We start from the raw sequence: 19,613 nt of genomic DNA, 5'->3' as shown, positions 1-19,613 counted from the left end.
CAGTATATTTTTCACTATGTGTGACAAATTAACTTTAAGTTTAAATACATCATGTAGATTTTTCCAAATAGTATTGCTGTGCAAAAGGTCATGGGTTTGAACCCAGAGACACACATGATGATAAAAAAATTACCTTGTTGTTTAAATCTTGTCAGCTGCATGTGTGCACTCACAAACCTAGAACAAGAATGTACAGTAGTCTTCACGCTGCTAGTATTTTAAGCATACGATCACATGTGCAGTCTGACACTTGCAAGCGGGTGGATAAATTTAGAAGGAGTTCAGAGAGAGAAAGAGAGTACAGTCAAAAAAGGAAACTAAAGCCAACTACATTCACAGCAGAGCGAAGAAATGAGAGCAAAACAATTGAACTTTAATTAAAAATCATCTGCTTTCTTCAAATGAAAGCTGTGGAAGATTGAAAGTAGGGGAAGATAGCACCCTTTGAATCTCTGAGGCTCGTCATATCTTTAGTGACTACACTATGTGGGCAATGGTGACTGAGTTGCTCTTCAGCTTTGTGCTGTTGGCTTTTTTGGTGATCAGCTGTCAAAATGTACTGCATATCGCCAGCAACTCCGTCCGATCGGTTCTGGCCCGCATTCATACTCAACTGGATCATGAACTGGGTGAGGATGAAGGTCTGGCAGATGAAGAGGAAAATGTCACAACACGTGTGGTGCGACGCAGGGTTATTCTAAAGGTACAAACAGAGAAAAAATTTGATTTTTTTTAAATGTACACTGTAAAAAAATTGCTGTAATTATGCAGCTGGTTGCCAGTAACTTACTGTAGAAGATAAAACCTGAAAATGTTTCATGTTCATTTAACTTTGAACAAACTGTTGCCAGTAAATAACATAAATGTAAAATCTACAGTAAGTTACTGGCAGCTAGTTGCCAGTAATACCCAGTAAAACTGTAATTTCTACATAATTTTTTTTACAGTGTAGGGGAAAGAGATTTTGTAAAAAACATTTATTCTAAAAAATGAAGATGGATAACTAAAACAAAGATGAAAATAAAAAGAAAATAAATGGTAGTTGTAACTTCTACTGTGTAAAATAAATGTATAATCCTCATTGTGAGAGTATGTGGTCAGTTCCACAAACTCTGAATGTGGTGGATTTTGGTTTAGCGTATCGGTTTCAACTACGTTTAAATGTTTACCAGAGTGAACCGAGGTAAAAGTGAGAGTGGTATGTTCAAATATTATGACAAATCATATGTAATTACAATGGATAAAGTATGTGATTGAGTTTTTGTGGCATATTAGTGAATATAAAAGAAGTCAGCATTACAACACTAAATAATATCATGTTTCAGGCTTTGCATCTGAGGTTACTATTTACTCTTATTTTAAATGACATGGCAATACACAATAAATGTGTAAAGATCTATTTAGATGTGTGGCCGATCATAGACTGTGTCACTTTTTTAAGTTGATTGTTATGACATTCCACCCAGGGTGAAAAGGCCGAGGATCTTCCAGGAGAACAAGTAAGTGAGGAGCAGTTTACAGATGAGCATGGAAACATTGTCACCAAAAAGGTCAGTAACCTCACATTTCTATTAGTCCAATAATGTCTTTGTTTAGCTTTGCAAATAAGATTAATTCATGAAAACACAGTATACAAAACCTGAATGGGCTGGACTTAAACATACAGTAGTTAGCTGCCTTGGCAGAATTTTTAGCAATCGGTGGTACACTTGAAGCCCCATTTGGATGCTTATTTCTCATGGGGTCATAAGGTATTTTTAATAGAGGGTCAAGTCAGTGAATTTTTTGCCATCCGAATCAGAATGTGTTTTACTCCGACCACCCATGTAAAAATGACCTACTGTTTTCAGGGTCATCAAGGTTGTGTGGCAATTTTATTGACAGCGGCTGTTTACACTAAGTGCAACTAGCAATGAATACTATTTACAGTAAGTGACAATATCAGCATTTTCTTAGAGATATGCTATTTAGGTAAAGAATAGGAATAAGAAATATCTATATTGGCAGATACTATTTGCACCTCAGTATTTCTATAGATTGACAGGATGCAATAATGACAGAGTGTAAATGATTATACTTGAATGCTGCATTATTGGGAGAATAAAAACCTTCCCTACACCAACCCCTAACCCTACCAATAAATATTTTCATTCTTAAAGGAAAACATCACCTTTTTTAGTGTTTTGCTGTGTTTTTATCTCAACTTAGACGGATGTGTGCATGCCTATCTTTTTTCAATGCGTGCACTTTTAATCTTTGTACAGTTTCATGAATGTGTTAGCATTTAGCCTAGCCCCGTTCATTCCTACGGCCCCAAACAGGGATGAGTGTAGAAGCCACCAAACACTTCCATGTTTTTCCTAAAGACTGTTACATGAGTAGTTACACAAGTAAGTATGGTGGCACAAAATAAAACTTTTGTTTGGGGCCATATAAATGAATGGGGCTGGGCTAAATGCTAACACATTCACAACCATAGACTGTAAAAAAGATGGACGACGCCTGTTCGCTCTCTTCCATTGGTGAAAAGTGAAGCCGCCAGATGCCCGATATGGTGCTGACATCTTGGGTCTTGAGTCTGCGCAATAGCGATTTCGGGACCAGTCATGCGCAGTAGTGAGGAGGAAGGGAAGGCGCAAAGTCAAAACCCCGCCCTCGCTCTCGCAGAATGCACGTATCACACGATATCATAGCTGTCAATCATGACGTGACACCACTGTTTTTATATAATTAAATAACTAACTACACACAAACCTATTTTAAAAACAAACATTTGAATTTACATCAGCGTGATAAAAACTACAGTAAATGACAGAAACCAGCTTCGGAAAAAAGATAATTGAAGTGTAATTATTTTTTTTTGTTGGTCTCAAGTCCCATTGAATAACATGGAGAGGCGGGCTTTATGACCTATACTGGGACCGGTCACTGGGGGGCGATCGAGACGTTTTGGCTTCACTTTTCAGGGCTTGTGCGGCACGCTTGTTCACAACATGCTGTACAAAGATTGCATGCAATGAGAAAAGATAGGGATGTATTCATTCATCTGAGTCGGGGATGGGCGGCTTCGGTCCTGGGGTGCTGGTGTCCTGCAGAGTTTTGCTCCAACTTGCCTCAGCACACCTGTCTAAAAGTTTCTAGTATGCCTAGTAAGACTTTAATTGGTTGCTTCAGGTGTGTTTAATTATGGTTGGGGCTGGGCTCTGCGGGGCGCTGGCCCTCCGGGACCGAGGTTGCCCATCCCTGATCTGGGTTGGGGTAAGAACATAGTAAAATATTGAAACACTGTGGTGTTTTCCTTTAAGTAACACTCGTTATGCACTTTATTTTCATTTTTCAAACATTTTTATTAAAAAAATACATATAAATTTGATGTTATATGTTATAGTAAAATGGAGAAGAGCGAGGTAGGCAAAAGGTGGATTGAAATCAGCGACATTGCGTCACAAGCCAGTTCCACAAACAATAGAAGTAATCTTCCATAAAGCCCTTTATTTTCGTGCCCTAATTTTGTAATTAATATACTAAAAATTCTTCTTTTGTAGGAGATAATCTTAAGAAGATCTCAGTGTACTTATCTGTGCTATTTCGAGACACCATTAATATGAACTAAAATGTGCTTTTAACATACTGTCTCGGTATAAAAAAAAATATTTAGTTACCTTTTGTAGTAAACTTTAACCCATCGTTCATAGAAAATAAATCCTCTCAGACCACTGAAAACACGTATGGTAACTGTCACGCTTCGCATTAATCTGCATCAGTGATGCAGCTTTCTTTGCATGCATTTTAAAGATCGACACCTTTTTTTTGGAAACAGTATCAAATGATTGCTCCACTATCATTGCTGGCCCATATCATTGCAGCAACAGGTATTACATTTACATGTATTCATTTAGCAGTCATTACACAGATATTATCTGCCATTGTGTCTGACAAATAATATCCCTGCTGAATAAACCAATAGAAAACATCACAGAAATTCTATTGGTTACCATTAAAATACCATTATGAACAATTAGCTTTTATCATTAAAACCATTACAAAATTCCTTTTTTTTGTTTTGGGACACATTCCAGTAAGATTTAATGATCCCACCAATAGAACGCAACACATACAGTACTGTACCAGTAGAAATCCACGGAGACCATTATAGTTCCCATAATAAACAATAAAATTCCCATAAATAAAACTCTTAAATAATAAAACTATTAAATCCAATAGAATATCTGTAATGGTTTCTACTGTATTTTTAGGAGGGAAATCACAGAGTACAGTTAAGCTGGCTGCACGCTGTGATTTTAAATAGTCCTTCATGATTGTTACTTGTCGTCACACAGTACAAACATGAACCCAGCCAAAGGCCATGTCCTCAGTTGTCACAATGCAGTAAAGACTTTTAAATATGGACTCGCACAAGAAGACTCATTCAGAGTTTTACCTCATATCTATACTGCAGGAGTGCATCTCAAATTTTCTAACACTGACAGAATTTTATATACTGTAGCCTGCTGTACTTCCAAATGAAACCAAAAGAACTAGTTCAAATCACATACGTTATAGCAGTTGCACACAAAATATGCTTCAAATTTGTATTACATGGTCCTCTGTAATACCTGACACATTAAAAAGCATATATGTACAGATGAGCTCAGACTTTAAGAGCAGCATGCTTATTTACACTACTGTACATGGTTCCTATACAATCTAAAAATATTTGGTCTACTTAAAAAATTAAGGCAGCAATCTGTATGCATTTTTTGAGTAAAGTCAAGAGGAGGCACTATGAAGTAAGTGGTATGAGCTTATATTTTGTTGAATCATTTGTGCATAGTATTCTTTATTATAAGTTAGACGTTTGCAATTTTGTCATACAGCTTTAGGTAAGAAAAAATCAGCCCACAGCTAAATAAAAACATACTAAAGTTCATAGACATAATAATTTTATTATAAATGTATAAATATTATAAACATTTGAAGATGTTTATAATGTAGTAACATCAATTGTTTGTGGCTGTTACTAATGGAAATACATACCGCAGACATAACAAGCTAATCCTCGGTACGTAACACAGAACAGAATACAACAACCAACACATTACACCAACAAAGACTGACAAAGGACCACTGAAACACTAGGCTATTTATACACAAGGGAAACAAAGTAAGAAGAAACACGTGAGACAAGACTACAAACTACAGAACTACAAAAGACTACAAACATGGATGACAGAATACATGACTTCAAAATAAAAGACTAGGACTGAGGAAACACAAGACATGACTGTGACAAATACTCACTAAAGGAAAGGTACAGTCCAAGATGTTATTACATACACTGTAAAACAAATTCTGCAGAAATTACAGTAGCTGGCTGCCAGTAACTTCCTGTAGATTTTACATTTACTTTATTTACTGGCAACAGTTTGTTCGAAGTTAAATGAACATGAAACATTTTCAGTCTTTATCTTCTATTACAGTAGGTTACTGGCAACCAGCTGCATAATTACAGCTAAGTTTTTACAGTGTAATCAGTGTGAAACCTGAATTTGATTCGAGCAACACCCCCCACCTCAAAAATCATTCAGGGTATCTGGAGGGTTTTTAAAAATCAAATGTAAGACATACAGGACATGTCCCGGTGCTCCAGATGGCCAGTCCGCCCCTGAGGAGCAGTGTATTTTAAGGGACCAAAAATGTACTAATCAGCAAAACAGAACAGAAAGTTATGGCTTTAATTATGTTCCCAATTGTTTCATACATTGTTTTACCCAGATTATAATTTATTATTTCTATTTTTTTTTTCCTATTTTCTTCCTTCATAATCTAACTCATCCATGCACGTGGGTGATGTAGATTGTAAGAAAGGTGGTGAGGCGAGGAAAGGGAGAGGAAGAGAGTCAGGAGCTCATCATAGAAGGGTTGCCACAGGAAGTCCTTGAGGAAGACGTTGATGGAGAACAGTACATGAGCTATGCCGTCCTGGGCCGTGACAGCAAGGTGGGCTTTTGAGTTAGCGGGACTTTGCTGAACCCAGTTATCCACTAAACACCCAGACTGGATATTGCAATTGTTCAAAATGCTAAAATGATGCTAAAATATTACAGTGTTTTGATTATTTATAGGATTATAAGGACACAAATCACATCAGATTTGTTATATTGCATTTATACATTTGGGGGTGGTTTCCCGGATAGGGATTATCTTAAGCCAGGACTAGACCTTAGTTTAATTAGGAAATATAACTAGTTTTAACAAACATGTCTTACTAAAAACAAAACTTGTGTGCATTTTGAGGCAAAACAAAGAGCATTAATGTATTTTTTAAGATATGTAGTTTTTGTCAGTTTGGACAGCTCTTACATTTATTTTAGTCTAGGACTAGTCTAATCCCTGTCCGGGAAACTGCCACTTAATGAATCAAAGAATAATTAAAGAGCACAGATGCAAAAGCCACTAAATGCAGCAACTGTCAAAAAAGGAGATATTGAAATTAAAGGAACAGTATGTAGGATTGTGGCCAAAACTGGTATTGCTATCACACAACTGGTGGCCAATACACAACATGGCATTATACGTTCATCAAATACTTTCACTTTAAATCGGCTAGATCCCGCCCATTCACTAATACTGCTTTGTTGGAAGAGTCGATTAAACGATTTTTAGCAAAGTCCTCAAAGTGCACTGAAGACAAATGTAAAACAGTCGTGGATCACATTCAAACATGCGTCCAATGTGAATACTTAAACCTAAATACAACACGAATTTCGCAGGCACATGCACCCAGGGTTTCCCGCAGCATATTTCAGTTAAGGCGGCCCGCCTAAGCTTGGAAACCCTACCGCCTTAACAAGATCGTCCCAAAAAAACAAAAGGCCATCAAGTGCATCTCGGAGAATAGTGCGCACGCGCCTCAAACCGCGAGCGGGGACCCGCGCCACACGGCCGAAATGAGAAAGACGTCCGGACCGCCACTGTCTGGAGGATAACTAGCCAGTTGATAAAACATCTCATAGAATAGCGCAGACGCGCTAAACACCTCGAGCTTACACACGGCCGAAATGAGATAAGACGTGGTCCGTCATGTCTGGAGGATAGCCAGATGATAAAACGCGTGTCCGTGACAACTGTAAGTGGACTTATGTTTTGGGTTCATTTAAGCCTGTTATTGTATAAGTCTACAGTTCTACCAGAAAATCTCAGGAGACAGATTAACAGTTAATTTGAATTTATTTAACAGTGATAAACAGCAATAGCTTAAGGGTGGAATGATATAGTTCTTTGGCATAGACCCCGTCCGTAGTTTGAATCCGGGGATCGTGGATTCATGCAGTTCCTGCCTGAAGATGAAGGCCGGGGCGGAGCCTATCCCCCGGTCTATGGACAGCGCCAACCTGATGGTGGTGGTAGGGAGGGTGGGTTGTGAATCCTGGCGTCGGTATCTGTGAACGCAGAGACAGGTGAGCAAAGGATTTAAATACTCCCAGTATCAGAGGTGATTGGCCAGATCTTGTGAAATGAATGACGTGGCATTAGAGTTTTCCTGGTAGAACTTGCGCTAAAGCTTACATTTCTTGCCGTTTTAAAGTAAGTTAACTGGTGATTTTGTTGTTTGAGCAACCTGCTAGGGTTTCACGTGCCTGTTGATTAGATATAATTGTTGAGCGCTCTTGCTCACTTTATTTATGTGCATTATTTACATGCTACAGTAGTTACACTCCTTTAAGATAATGTAATTAAAGGCGGAGTCCACGATGTTTGAAAAACGGTTTGGAAAAGGAGACGGGCCGACTACCAAAACACACTTATAGCCAATCAAATCAAATCAAATGCCGGTTTGCGTATGTGTGGGGCGGGTCTATCAACAGAAGGTCCAGATTCTATTGGGGTAGGGGTGTGTTTGTTTAGGTGATTTCAAATATCAACATTGGCTTTCAAACATCATGGACTCCGCCTTTAATAGTGGGAAATAATCAGTTTTTACAATTTTTGCACTATCTATCATCGTTCGCCAGACGTTCTACAACATCTGCTTTAGTTTGTGTTTATTAACCCTTTAGTTTCACTTCATCACGCAGCTATTCCTGTTAGAGGTAAAAACATTTAATTCATTAATAATCTAGTATGTGTTCATTTTTTTGTCATAGTTTCTTCAAAATGAAGCTTTGAGTGTTTTAAAAATAAATATTTTATTTTTTATTAAAATATTTTCATTTTCATCATGACGCATACACCCCGCCCATTTTATTGCCACGCCCTCGGCCCCAACCACCCGCCCAACCCTACCACCTTAACTAACAATTTTTCTGCGGGAAACCCTGTGCACCCCTAATGTGTGCTTCAGTTTCTTCATTTTTACCTTTTGAATTTTGAGCTTTATCATTTGCAGTGTTTTTTAGTTACATCTTGGGGCTTGTCCAAAGAAGGTTTTGGCCTCATGCATGCACTTTTGCCGCTAAAGACATTCAATTTGTTAAATACCAATGAAAGTGACATTTGTGAACATAAGGCATTTCAATGACGGACTAAATAACCTTTTCGTTGGCATTAAAGTGGAATTAAACACAATAGCCTGAGAAAAAAATGCTAATTTACAAGAAAACATATCAGATGCACTTTTGCATCTGAACTCTTCAATTGTAGGGGAGGGCGGGGTAAGTTGTCACACTGTTCATAACTCCAACACTAGAGGCACTATCTCAAAAATTTTATTTGTGTGACGACTTCTTTAGTCAAAGTAACAGTATGTAGGATTGTGGCCAAAACTGGTATTGCAATCGCAAAACTTGTGGCTAAAACTGGTACTGCAATCACACAACTGGTGGCCAATACACAAAATGACAACATAAACATCAGTTGAGGGCTGCAACTCCACTTTTTAAATGACAATATCCTGTTGTCACTGATATAAGCATTTGAAATGAAAATGATTTCTTAATGTCTAGTGACATATCAGGGCCATTTTATATTTAATTGATATACATTTCTTACATACTGTTCCTTTAACTTCATGTTCACATGTGGTCAAGATCGCTCTAATCTGACGTTAGCACAATTTTCTTATTTTTGGCTTAAAAAGTAAAACATTTGCACTTTATATTTTGCGCAATACAACTTTGTTAGGTATGAATGTTAAAAACTATTATTTTGCAGAAAATAGAGACAATAACGTTTCTTTTGATACTTTAGCTGACGTGCTATGTTAAGCTAACCCTGAGATTTAGCCAACATTAGCAAACATGTCAGTTTGGGGCAAGTTGTCTCAATGACTTTGGGGCAAGTTGTCACATGCTTTTCACACTGGAAATAGTTAACCATGGATTCATTTAATTGTTTAACGGAATGCTGGGTTATCTGTTTAACGTTTCAAACTGTTCGTACCTAACCAGGGGTTAAGAGATATCCCTGGGTATTCGTAATCTGACGTTTCACACTGTGCATTCCTAAACCCTAGGTCAGGTGTCTGAAACCCTGCTGCTCCTACGCACCTGTTTGTAATTATCAAGCAACCCTGAACACCTTAATTAGCTGCTTCAGCTGTGTTTAATTGGGGTCATAACATTCTAACCCTGCTTCATTTCACACTGCGTGCGTTTTGGCACCGCAATGCGGGGTTAACCCCACAAAAGCAGGGCTAGCTGGGTTTCATAACCCTTCAAGAAACCTTCATTAAGTGTGAAACAATCTTTAATCTAGGGATACAAAGATAACCAAGGGTTAAACGCAGTGTGAAAAGACCTAGAGTTAATATTTCCAGTTCTCGTTTGAATTTAAAAGTTAAAATCACAAATAAGTTGTGTTCTTCTTTTTAGATAATCTAGTGTGACAACTTACCCGCCGATGGGGCAAGAGGATTCAGTCGAGCTAGAATGTCAGCAAATCAGTGAAATCTTTTCAAATTACAAATGTTTATTAGACAGCTAAAGTGTCACCAATCCAATGACAGAACAGACACCAATTGCTATTGCTATGTTTAGACATAAAAATATATGCAGCATTCAGTATGTATACTCAGCACGATATACACATGTTTAACATGTATAGAATAATAATAATTCGTTACATTTGTATAGCGCTTTTCTGCAGCACTCAAAATGCTTTACATATGAAAGGGGGATTCTTCTCAACCACCACCAATGTGTAAAATACCCAAATCAGATACTCAAAGTCCCAAATATGTCAGAACGTGAACGCTTTATAATACTATATCCAACAATGCAATTCAAATTAACAAATTAACCAAAAGCAATTTGAACATTTTCTAATCTCTGGAAACTGGACTAGGTGATTTTTGACGCCAATTTAACATTTGATGATCATGTTCGTAATACTGTTTAAACATCATTTTTTCATCTTAGAAACATTGCCAAACTACAGTTGGTACAAAATTCTGCTGCTAGAATTCTGACTGGAACCAGTGCAAGCGAGCACATTACACCTACCCTGGAAAAATTGCACTGGCTCCCTGTCAGTTTTCGTATTGATTTTAAAATCCTTTTGCTCACCTATAAGGCCCTAAACAATTTGGCCCCTCAATATCTGTGTGAGCTTTTAACCCCTTACACTCCTACACGTGCTCTACGCTCTTCTGAAGCTGGTCTTCTAACGGTAAGGAATATAACAAGAAATGAACCCAAATGCAGACGTGACAAAATAAGTAGTTTATTGACAAAACAGGGGAAAACAAAACCCACGAGGGGGCAAAACAAGACGGGGTAAACTCAACACTAGACTAACACTAAACTAAACATAACAAACAAGACTAAATAACTCTCAAATACTCACAGATAACTAACACAGGAACCAACAAGATGCAACAAGACGCACGAGCACAGAACAGCAAACACAAGGACAATAAATAGGGACAAAATAAATTACATACAGCTGGAAATCATTAAGAGTAAGGGATCAGGGAAAAAGAGACGAGACCCGGGAAATGCGTGGTCAGAATAACCCAATACTAAAACCACGCATCTCCCACATAGAACATGGTACTGCCAGGACCCCGAACACAAAGACTAGATAAAATTTAACACATGATTCTGACGGGTCCTGACACTAACGGTCAAAACAACACGCCTAAAAACTATGGGTGATCGGGCTTTTAGTTGTGTGGCTCCTAAATTGTGGAATTCCTTGCCCTCAGAGATCAGGAATGCAGAATCCCTGGGTATTTTTAAATCCCACTTTAAAACGTACTTTTTTAGAGTAGCTTTTATGTGATTACTTTGTTTGTTGTTAATTGGCTTTTACCTTTGTATGTTCAGTTTTAATACCTGTCATGTTATGTGCTCTTTTTAATTTCCTCTCTTTTTATGTGAAGCGCTTTGAGATGCTGCTTTTAAAGGCGCTATATAAAATAAAGTTATTATTATTACCAGAAATTATGACATTTATATTTCAAAATACAGACGGATTAGAAGTGAAACACACTCATATAATAAGGTCATGTGACAACAATGTGTCATACTACTGTTTAAAATTCACAACCTATTGTTTCTCTTAATTCTTTTTTTTTACAAAGAAAGAAATTAGTATGTACTGTTCCATTTTCAACACAGCCTATTATACTTGTGATTTGTATGAAACAAGATACTATCTTGAAGGTCTCTGAAAATAAATTGTATATATCTTCTAGAGTCAGTAACATCACAAGTTTGGTTTATGTGTGATTCCTTTCGATGATTGATAGCTAAACTGGATGATCATTGTTTTGGTTTATTTAGTTTTCTCTTTTCTATTAAGTTCATTATTCTTTTGTTGTCTCTCTTTTTGCTAAGCTCTGCATTAATGTCATTTTTGAAAGTGCTGTGTATAAATGTTGCTGTGGTTAAGTCTTTTATAATGTTCTTGGCCGTTTTTGATGCTATTGGCTTTTCTCTTTATGTTTTTCATTATCCATATTTTATTTTCCTTCATTTCTTATCGTATCCCTCTTAATTACTTTTCATTGTCTCATGTGCTTGATGTCTTCTGTTTTATGTGTTATTGCACAGTCTGTTTATTTCAACTTTTTTGTATTTATTAACACCACCTATTTTTCTCATTTTGCACTCTTCATCTACCCCATACCCATTTTGTTTCAAATTACCCACTCATTCACCGCTCACTCATCCCTGATGCTACTTTCTCCTCTCCTGCCTCCCATCTCCTTTCCATCTTAGCCGGATGTGAAGAGTGGAGGTGCTCAATTAGTGAAATGTGCCAGTCTGCGGAGAGTAAAGCAATGAGTCTTCTCCCTTCAGGTACAGCACATTATTACACTTTGTGGTCATGTATTCCTGCTGAGTAACGGGATGTGACACCGTTTAGAGGCATAAAATGTTCATTTTATCACCATGTGTCATGAGAGACATAAGCATTTAGCAGAGGTCCAAAGAGTTTTTCTGCTATACAAAGTTTCTTTCAGACTACAAAGTTTAAAAGTTTACGTGTTTAGGGATGAAAAAAGATTAGAAGGGGTTAATATATTTTAAATCTACTCTTATTAAAAAGGGTAAAAAATGTAAAAAGACAAATACAAAGTAATGCTTCGAGAAAAAAATCTTGAAGGGAACAAACAACTAAACCATGGCTGCGAGTTGTCACTGTAAGCGTTTTTGTGGAAGGAGGAGATTAACGACTCAAAGGAACAATTAAAATGATAAACTTTAATTACAATAATACAAGGACCGAGCAGACAGGCATGGAGACACACAACTGACAACAACTGAAGGGAACAAGAAAGTTTAAATGGCTTGGAGATAATGAGGATAATCGCTGGCAGGTGAGGATGATGGTAGATGGAGTCCAGGGGGAGGCAAACTGTGAATACGGGAAAACAGACAGGCAGAAAAACTAGGGTTGCAAGGCAGGTCCCCGCACCTAAACACAGACAAAAAGAGTACATCCTGGCTGACAGACAATGGATGGACAGGACTGGACAGGACAGGACGCCTCCAGGATGGTGTGCTCTGCACCAGGAGCAAGGGAGGACAGACAGCCGCCGTGACCGTTACACTGGAGGTGGAAGCACAGTTGATACAGAAGGCCGCCGTGGCCGTAATGCAGGAGACTGGAGCACAGGAGATACTGACATCAGTGTGGCCATGACACAGGAGACTTAAGCACAAGAGGAACTGGCGGCTACCGTGGCCATGACACTAGAGCCCCGGAGAAACAGACGGTCGCCGTGGTAGGGTAGCTCCCAAAAACTTGTAAGAGATTCTGGAGTTGTATGCTACACAAACAAATCCTACAGCCAGTGCCACCCTTATGAAAATGAACCATGGTTTTATTGTGGTAAAAGTGTAGTTACCGTGTTTTTTTGGAGTATTGATTACTATCAGCAAAACCATGGTTTTACTACACTAACCATGGCTTAACTATGATTTTTGAAAACCATGGTTGACAAAACCATGGTTATTTTGTGGTGACGATGGTTTTACTATTTTTTTGTAACTGTAGTAAAACCATGGTTGATTTTCGTAAGGACATTAAAGCCAGCACAGCGACCTCTGGATCCACCACAGGCGCAGGATTTAGCACAGAGATTGGAGTGGGCTCATGGCTAAGTTTGTTCAGAAAGTTCAGAAAAAAGAGCAGGCTTGTGCCAGAGTTCCAAGTATATATCGCTGCAGCCCGGAGACTGCAGGTGGGAGGACCTTATGCCGCAAGTGGGAGGAGCTTATGCCGCAAGTAGGAGGGATTTCAGAAATGTGCAAGTAGGAGGAGTTTATGCTTCAAATGGGACGGTGGTGAATGCTCTGGAAGTTTGTACAGCCCACTTGCGGCTGAAGCTCCACCCACTTGCTGCTAACCCACCCATTTGTAGCTGGCTCCGACCTCCGTTTATACCCGTTTCCAGAGTTCTGGAAGGAGAGCGGCCTCATAAACAAGTTTGGGAAGAAAAGTGGCTGAGCATAAGAAGGAGAGCGTCTGAGTTCGGGAAGAAGAGCAGGCTCGTGGCTATGCTTGAGGGAGGAGCAGATTCAGGAGCGGACTCTTAAAGTAGACGGAATCCATTTAGATTTCTGTGATGGTTTCTATTGTTTTTAGCAGAGTAATTATATAACTCTGATGCACAATGTAATTAAATAGATTAAGTAGTGTAAACCTAATTTTAAAAAATCTACCATTTTAAACATTCCTTTACCTTTTCTGTCTTTTGAGTTATTTCAACTATATATGCTGGTTAAGCAAGCACGACTTAAAAGTGTAATTTCACTGTACTTATATTTTTGTTTCTTTTTGCAAATAATAATATTAATAATAATAATAATTGTGCTTCTTGTTCAATTTACTTAATACATCTTTTATATTGTATCTGATTTTATCACGTTACAGGGCTAATATTTTGTCAATTTTTACAAGATGTAATACAAGTCTCAGGTGTGCCTAGAATGTATGTGTGAAGTTTTAGCATGTACAAAATGCACCTATTTGGGTGGAAGCAAAAAGTGCTGTTTTCATGTTTTTATTAAATGCAAATGAGCTACTGCTCCTCACTCCCTTACCAACAAACAGTGAATGCTTTAAATCTGATTCCTGTCAATACAGTCTGAGACAATAATAGCCACAAACACATTTAGAAACAGTTTTGGGTAAAACAAAGCAGGGCTTTGTTTGTGTGATGTCACATTAACAAGATAATTAAAACAGAATGAGACTGCTTTGGTTTAATGGGGATTAAAAAGGAGAGGGTGGATTTTTTTTCATTGTAGGGTTGTTGTGTTCAAACACTACCGACACACATTTTTGGCCAACACCTTGTAAAGCTGGATTTTGCATAATATGTGACCTTTAAGCCAATTAACTTGATTAATTTGAGTTGGGACTACATGAATGATTCTTGTTGTGTTAAAGCAGCATTGATAAAACTGGGCGGAGCATTTCCAGTGTACTTTGTGTTTGGTTACCATTGTGCAGAAGAGTGGTGCTTGTCTATAGGCTGTGAAAGGTGTATTGCTTTAAGTGGGCTAATGCCAGTACGGAAGCACCAGTTTCTTCTTACCGGTATTTGCTTATTTTGTTTTAACCTGTATGAACTACATGTTGTGAAAGCTGTTTGGCTTTTGTGTGAGCAGAAAGAAAAGAAAGAAATAAGAATATAGAGTGATACATATAGGACTGGGTTCCTGGAAAGGAGTTTAGTTATATTAGTTATATTAGGAAACTTAAGTACATGTAGTGCCTTACAAAAAGCATTACTGTCTGTATTGAGACAAAACAATGACACTGATATATTTTAAGATATGTCCGTGCAAGCTGTTTTCAGTAAAGGCAGCTCAAACAAGCATTTTAGTCTGAGACTAGACTTAAGCCCTGTCTGGGAAACTGCCTCATTGAGTTTAGTCAACATGACATTGCTTTTTTGTCTTTATTTTTATGTACTTGTTAAGTTCTGTCAATTTAATGCTGTTAAGAAATTTGAACATTTATAATCATATTAACTGAACACATTTTGTCAACAAAGTCATTTCTATTTAATAAACTTAAAGGAACAGTATGTAGGATTGTGGCTAAAACTGGTATTGCAATAACAAAACTAGTGGCTAAAACTGGTACTGCAATCACACAACTGGGGTGTATTCCAGAAAGCTGGTTATGTGGCTTACCCGGGTAAGTTTAGGAGTAAGTAAGCGGATAACCTCTGCTTTCGGTTCCAAAAACGGAGGTAACTTTCGGGTTATGTAAGTAACCATAGCAACTCACTCTCTGAAGATAACCTGCTCCGGAGCAGGTTATGTTGCAGGATAAGTTCATTTTAGTTAATAAAACGAGGCTCCGGAGGATGTCTGCGCATGCGTGTACTTATGACGAGCGTACAGCGGGCGTGGAAGCATATATTTTGCATAATATTACAATGTTAAAGCATTTATTTTATTTTATTACATTTACAGTCGCGAATATTTATTGCTGTCTTAAAAAATGTGTGATATGAATTTTTTTTAAAGAAACTATTTTTTTAATAACATGGATTGATATTTGTGATTGGACTAATTACTATAAATGTAATTATGTCCATTACTAATAAAAATTTATTCATATTTGTGTTCGGACTAAATACTATACATTTAATTATGTTCATCATTAATATATCTCCAAATATCAGTGGATGAATGAAACACATTTCCATCAGTTAATTAATGTTAACAATAAAGTACATTTCCATATCAATTTTGTCAATTCATAAATAACCTAATCTTTCACTTACTAGATAATTTGAGATGAATCTAAAGTTATAATAAATGTGTGTGCAAATACATTGTCATCATTGAGCCAGAAATCTTAACATATGTACTTAAGTGACAATGTGACAATGTTACAGTAAATGGGTATAACAAATAGAAACACATGATGCCTATCATAATAATAATTACTGAGGGACAGAAGTTACCCCTGCCTGCAGTCTCTGATAGGCATGTGCATCTGACCTGGCCCACAGAATGACACCCATGAAGCACATGATTTAACACTGACCCACATAGTGACACAGATGAAGCACAGGCATGATTTAACACTGACCCGCATAGTGACACAGGTGAAGCACAGACTTCATTAGGTGAATCACTATTGAATCACAGACATGGCATAGTGGTCAGAGATTTTCTATTATCAGTTAGAATCATGTACACAATGAAATGAAATTTAAATATATATTTCATAGTATAATATTTATTTCTTAAACATGCACTTCAGATCCTTAGCCCTCTCTCTACATTTGATCTATAGTTGGTGCTTTTCTAAATCACCTTTATTTCTTTAAAATGGGCCTTTTGTAGCTGCTCTCCAGAGCTATAATTTTTGAGAAAAGGGAAATTGAGATATTTGCATATATTAGATGATACAGGATATATTAGAACATGTTACTATTGACACTAATGTAACATTTCTATTCTCCACTTCTGTCACAGCAGATCCTAATGGTCCAATGCAAATGAATGATCATTCTTAGTGTAGTGTACTGAAAAGCATTACACAACATTATTGAAAATCTGTAAGGACTGTAAGGAAGCTTTACAATTAAAAGAGGGTGCATTAATCTATCAGCTATCAGTAAAAGTTAAAAAAGATGGTGACACAGTGTCATACAAGTTAAGTCCTAAAACTAAACAGGGTCACCCAAAGGAGCAGAAGTAAAATAAGTACAATATAGTGAATATTATCATAGTGCATTTTATGCAATCATATCTAAAAAAAAAACCCTTTAAATAAGCCTTATGACAGATTTGCACTTTATGTGCCACAGCCCTTATGAAATTAACCATGGTTTTATTGGTGTATAGTTGTAGTAACCATGTTTTTTTTTGGTGCATTGATTACTATCAGCAGAACCATGGTTTTACTACACTAACCATGGTTTAACTATGATTTTTGAAAAACATGGTTATTTTGTGGTTACCATGGTTTTACTGTAACCATGTTTTTTACTGTAGTAAAACCATTGTTACTTTTCACAAGGGAAAAGATATTCATAATTCATATGTTTACAATCATATATAAAATCTATGATTATTTTTACTATATTAATTATTTTAGATTGTTTTAGATTATTTTAAATAATATTGTGTGTATTTTCGTTGAGACACATATAATATTGGAAATGGGATAAAATAGGTTCGTATTAATTATTTAATTAATTAATTTTATCTGTTTTGTAATCACGCACTTCGAAGCTGATTATAAAACGTTGATTTTGCCAGAAAATATTGGTTTATAATGTTATTTCTCATTTAAAAACTTTTAAGTTCTCTGACGTTTCCATGGTGACTTGTGAAATGTGTGATCCATTGACAATGCCTTTATGTTGTTACCGTGAGCGCGCGCTAACTCTGGGTTACTTTCAGCGAGTTGATTGAACTAACTCTTAAACTGTGTTTTGGAACCGATATACCCAGAGTAAGCAAGTTTGGGGTTGATCAACCCAAAGTTCAGGGTTAATCTGATGGTAAGTTAACCCTGCTTTCTGGAATACACCCCAGGTGGCCAATACACAAAATGACAACATAAACATCAGTTGAGGGCTGCAACTCCACTTTTTAAATGACAATATCCTGGCCAGACCACTGTTGTCAGTGATATAAGTATTTAAAATGAAAATTATTTCTTAATGTCTAGTGACATATCAGGGACATTTTATGATTAATTGATATAAATTTCTTACATACTGTTCCTTTAAGTTAGACCAACTTAAAACAAAAACTGGTGACCCCAACACATTTTCTTTTGTTTTAATAACTTTTTTTGTCCGTAAAACTCAAAAATGTAATTCACACTTAACCAACAATTGTAGAAGTTGGTATGTAATTTGATTTACTTATTTTTTTTAAGGCAACTGGTTTCCAAAGGGTCAAATAATCATAGTTTAGAGTGGAGGAACAATCTTAAGAAGAGCACAGCCTGCCAATGCTCTCTCATATTAAACATGTCAACTAAAAAAAGGGAAATCAGACTTAAATGTACATTTGTGTGTAAATAAAACCATGAGGTTATTTGAGGATCTGTCATCTCCACAATCTTACACATCGACACCTTTAGAGATAAAACCTGTTGACGGTGTTGAGGTTTAACAATGTTTACAACAGGGTTATTTTCTCATGCTAAATATGTATTGTATACTGCAGCCAATTTTGTTTTTCCTAAACTGCTTGCTTCGTCCAAAGCCTTACTAAAATGGCTAAATTCTATCCACAATTCTTATATAAGATTATCAGGATTGGGGATATGATGTTGACATGTCAACACTGTGACTACAATGAAATTTAAATTGTTTGTCTAAAATATCAAAGAAAGTAAAATTGATCAGAGAATGTGTAGTACTTCTGTTTTCATCATACACATGAAGTGGAAATGGGGTCCTCAGTAATATAGCTGATCACACCATTATTTACTCTAGTCAGGATTATGAACAATATCTTAGGGTATTGACAGAAACTGAGGACACAATTGTGCTTTGCTGATTTTTGCAGAAAAAAATGTTAGATGTTCAGTTTATGAATTGTTTGCTTTATTTTAAAACCACTGTTTTCTTTTGATACATATATTTTCTAATTTGTAGGGCTTTTAAGAGGTTTCTTGGACAGTTTTACACTGGGACCTCTTGGAGAGGACAGGCACGAGAACATGTACTTTCTAAATACTAAACATACATTTTAACAAATTCAATAAAAACTGTGAAAATATATAAAAATAATATCATGGGTATACACGGTTGCTTTATATTTAACTCTGGATATCATTTATTCATCATACATTTCTTCATTTTGAACATGAAAATGACTTTTGTAGCAATTCTGCAGTTTGGATGTAATGTAATGAGTTTTGAAATGAACAAGAATGTGTGGGGGGATTTAGAGGTAAGGCTGAGGTTTCACCATACTGTATTCCAATCAGACCTATATACCAACCAGGACACTTCTCTTTCCCATACAGTTAATATCTTCAAGAGTTTATACAAACATTCAAGTAATTGCTTACAAATAAAAGAGACTGTCCCACAAAAGCTTGCAGTGTCTTCAATCCACTTTAGCAATGGATGATCATTTAACCAGAATTCCAGGCCACATCTTTGTGACCCATGCTGGCAAATTGAGTCGGAATGCACATTTTTAGCTACAGGTGAAAGAAAGTTT

At 36.8% G+C, this 19,613-nt stretch overlaps 1 protein-coding gene across 3 annotated transcripts; it reads left to right on the top strand.

Moving 5' to 3' along the window:
* The first annotated feature begins 255 nt into the window (after positions 1–255).
* On the top strand, positions 256–19,174 carry LOC129423743 (uncharacterized). 3 transcript variants are annotated; one of them, XM_055180195.2, is made up of 5 exons: positions 257–703; positions 1,467–1,550; positions 5,857–6,000; positions 12,165–12,245; positions 19,040–19,174. In XM_055180195.2, the coding sequence occupies exons 1-4, from the start codon at positions 485–487 to the stop codon at positions 12,228–12,230; spliced, it is 513 nt and encodes a 170-aa protein (XP_055036170.1). In that variant the 5' UTR covers positions 257–484; the 3' UTR covers positions 12,231–12,245; positions 19,040–19,174. The 3 variants fall into 3 exon arrangements, with proteins under 3 accessions (XP_055036171.1, XP_055036172.1, XP_055036170.1); XM_055180196.2 differs by lacking the exon at positions 12,165–12,245 and having other exon boundaries at positions 256–703; XM_055180197.2 differs by lacking the exons at positions 12,165–12,245; positions 19,040–19,174 and adding an exon at positions 9,813–11,638 and having other exon boundaries at positions 256–703.
* Positions 19,175–19,613: the final 439 nt, after the last annotated feature.

This window comes from Misgurnus anguillicaudatus, chromosome 9, assembly GCF_027580225.2.
Source record: "Misgurnus anguillicaudatus chromosome 9, ASM2758022v2, whole genome shotgun sequence".
NCBI lineage: Eukaryota > Metazoa > Chordata > Actinopteri > Cypriniformes > Cobitidae > Misgurnus > Misgurnus anguillicaudatus.
This window is presented reverse-complemented; position numbering and strand designations above follow the sequence as displayed.